The following is a 2,802-nucleotide window of genomic DNA, read 5'->3' on the forward strand; positions in this document are numbered from 1 at the left end:
AAATAAAATAAAATACATGACTAATCCTATTATTTATAAGAATTCTTATCAAATTAAGATTGTTGGTGTTAGTTACCAACATCACCACTATAGTGGCTATTTTTGCCTATTCACTGAGCATCCATGTCCCCCTTTCTCTACCCTAACAATACCCATTTCTGTGTAGGTGTCTCTCCTGTCTCCTCATACTATCCAATTACTACCCTATAGTAGTGCCTAGGTGCAGTGCCTCGCCCCTGTAATACCAGCACTTTGGGAGGCCCAGGCAGGAGGATCACTTGAGGCCAGGAGTTCAAGACCAGCCTTGGGGACATAGAAAGACCTCTTTTCTACAAAAAAATAAGAAAAATTATCTGGGTGTGGCAGCACACGCCTGTAGTCCCAGCCACTGGGGAGACTGAGGTAGGAGGATTGCTTGAACCCAGGTGTTCAGGACTGCAGTGAGCTGTGATTGTTGCTAGTGCCTGTTTAGGAACATAAGCCTAAACCAATTGGCACATGGCATCCCTACCCAGAGGGACTGGATGAGCCAATGAAACTCATGAGAGGTATGCTGGGACTCCCGGCTTTGGAGAGAGAACCATAGATATGTTCTTGGCTAAGTTGAGTTAGATTTTCCATTACTTGTGGCAAAAAGCATCCCAACTATTTAACAACTTAAAAAATGAACTGGTTAAAGATTTTGACCACCAACATCAGCAAATGTGTTCATGAACAAACGTAACCACATCCATGAAACCTATGATCCTCTAATATCGGCCTTTCTATATTTGGGGACATTGTTGACTTTACAGAGTATGGTACTTCAAGAGAAGCACAGGTGGGTGAAGAAGTGAAGGGTAAGAAACAGCTAAGTCACTGGAGAGATTCATGTCACAGCCATATCACAGACCAAATCCAGCAGATGAAAAATCTCTTCTTGCTTTCCTACCTGCTATGCCAAAAGCCACTCAGCAAATAGACCCGCCTTCACTCAGATCTATATTAGGGGAATAATTAATACCATAATCCAAGCAGTAAGAACTCTGGGAAGGGATGGGGGCATTAATGAGTATTTTTTACAAATACTTGTAAACTAAAAAGCAGTTTGTAATTGCTAACAAGAAATAACAAAGCCAAAAATAAAAAACTTTGAGGGCACAGAAACATTTTACTGGCCTGATACGGACCCGCCCTAGTAGCTGTTATTATCCTATTCTGGCATTTGTTTCTTACTTCCTTACATTGTTGGCCTTGCTGATTTTCACAAGAAGGTTTAGGCAGTTGCTTCCCTGTGGGCTATACAGCAATTTTCCAGTTCTATGACTCACAAAGGGCAAGAGAAGGAAGGGTTCTCCTCTTCCAACCCTAGATAAAATCAGAAAATGTTTATTTAGCTCTGGAACAGCAAGGCTCAGTTAATTCACCGTACAGACTTTCACAAACTTTCTTTGTTTCAAGTCAAATGTTTACCAGGAACTTAGTATATGTAAGCCATAGTCTATTATTTATCCAAAGCCAATGCATGAATTATTTTCATCAGTTCCAAACTTCCTTCCTTTACATCCCTAATAACAAAGTCAAATATTTTAAAGAAAAAAAATTTATGCCTCACAAAATTTGCAATTAAACTTTCTGCGCCAGAATTGGTGGACTGCGCAGCAGGTTTATTATTTCCAGAATACTGTCTTGGAACACAGGATAAGAAATTCTACACTTTCGTTTTTAAAAAAAAAAAAAAAGTTCGAATGATGTGCACTAAAACGTTTAATAAAATATAAATATCCTTTGAAAATAAATGGAAATGAACTGCATTAATAAACTAATAAATGCTATCTGGAGGTAACATCTGCACTGACTACCAGGTTTCGCTTACAGAGACTGCAAAACTCTTGGTAATTCAGAAACACTAAAGGCACAGAGTCTCATTGAGAGCGTACACTATGCATCACAAATGTAGAACCAGTTTAAATTCATCAACTGCTCAGAAGAAATCGGTGATCCTTTCCGACGAGATGGCCTTTTTTTTTCATTCTGTAGGCTACCCCCAAAGCAACCTTACTTTTCGGGGAACACAACTCACGCTTGGGAAACACCAGGGGCAGGTAAGTCGACAGCCTCCTAAAGAGGGACGGAAATACGGACAACGCTGAGAACCGCCAAGGAAGCGATGGGTTGGCCCTGAGCCAAGGAAGCACAACCGGGGCAAACAGGAGGCCACCTTCCCCGGGCTCCCGCCTAAGACCCTGGCGCCCTCACCCAGCACCCGGAGCGCACCGCTCAGATTCTGACTCTCCCACCTGGGAAAGTTTGCACCTCCGCATCCCCGCCCCTCACACCGACCAAGCCCCTCCGGTCACTGCGCCGTCGCCATGGCGACCGGTCCCCACCGCAGCCCGAGCCGGCCTCGGAAGGCCGCGCCATAGTCCCGCGGCGGCCTCGGTCTCTGCTCCCGCAGGAGCCAGGACAGGGGCTGCCGAGCACGGGAGACGAGGAACGTAGTGGTGGGTAGGGGAGGATGAAGAGGTGCGAAAAGCGGAAGTCGCCTGGCTCTCTAGCTGGGGCCAAGCCTTGCCCCGGGGGTTCTCACCCTTCACTTTGCCAAAGGTGCCGACCCCTAGCGTGTCTCCCAGGATGTAGTGACCGATCTTCACCCGCCCGTCGTGTTTCTGCTTCTCGGCTGTCGCCATCTTTCTCCAGGAACTGAGTCTGCGCATGGCGCCGCGGGAGGGGGCGGAGGGGGCGGGCCGCGCTCCCGGGGCGACCCCTGCAGGTGGAGGCGGCGGGGCCCGCGGGAAGCGCGAACCTCGGTCGCGGGGGCAG

At 47.0% G+C, this 2,802-nt stretch overlaps 1 protein-coding gene across 3 annotated transcripts in view; it reads right to left on the reverse strand.

Annotated features, from left to right (window-relative positions):
• Positions 1–2,696, reverse strand: part of PRKAA1 (protein kinase, AMP-activated, alpha 1 catalytic subunit) — a 42,944-nt gene extending 40,248 nt beyond the window's left edge. For 2 of the 3 annotated variants that reach the window (XM_012649926.1, XM_012649945.1), the window contains exon 1: positions 2,570–2,696. In XM_012649926.1, coding sequence (XP_012505380.1) covers positions 2,570–2,696 — 127 coding nt within the window. Of the gene's footprint in view, positions 1–1,223; positions 1,268–2,569 lie in introns of those variants that run through there. The other variant, XM_012649936.1, reaches the window with a different exon arrangement.
• Positions 2,697–2,802: the final 106 nt, after the last annotated feature.

This window comes from Propithecus coquereli, unplaced genomic scaffold, assembly GCF_000956105.1.
Source record: "Propithecus coquereli isolate 6110/MARCELLA unplaced genomic scaffold, Pcoq_1.0 Scaffold110, whole genome shotgun sequence".
In the NCBI taxonomy this organism is placed as follows: domain Eukaryota; kingdom Metazoa; phylum Chordata; class Mammalia; order Primates; family Indriidae; genus Propithecus; species Propithecus coquereli.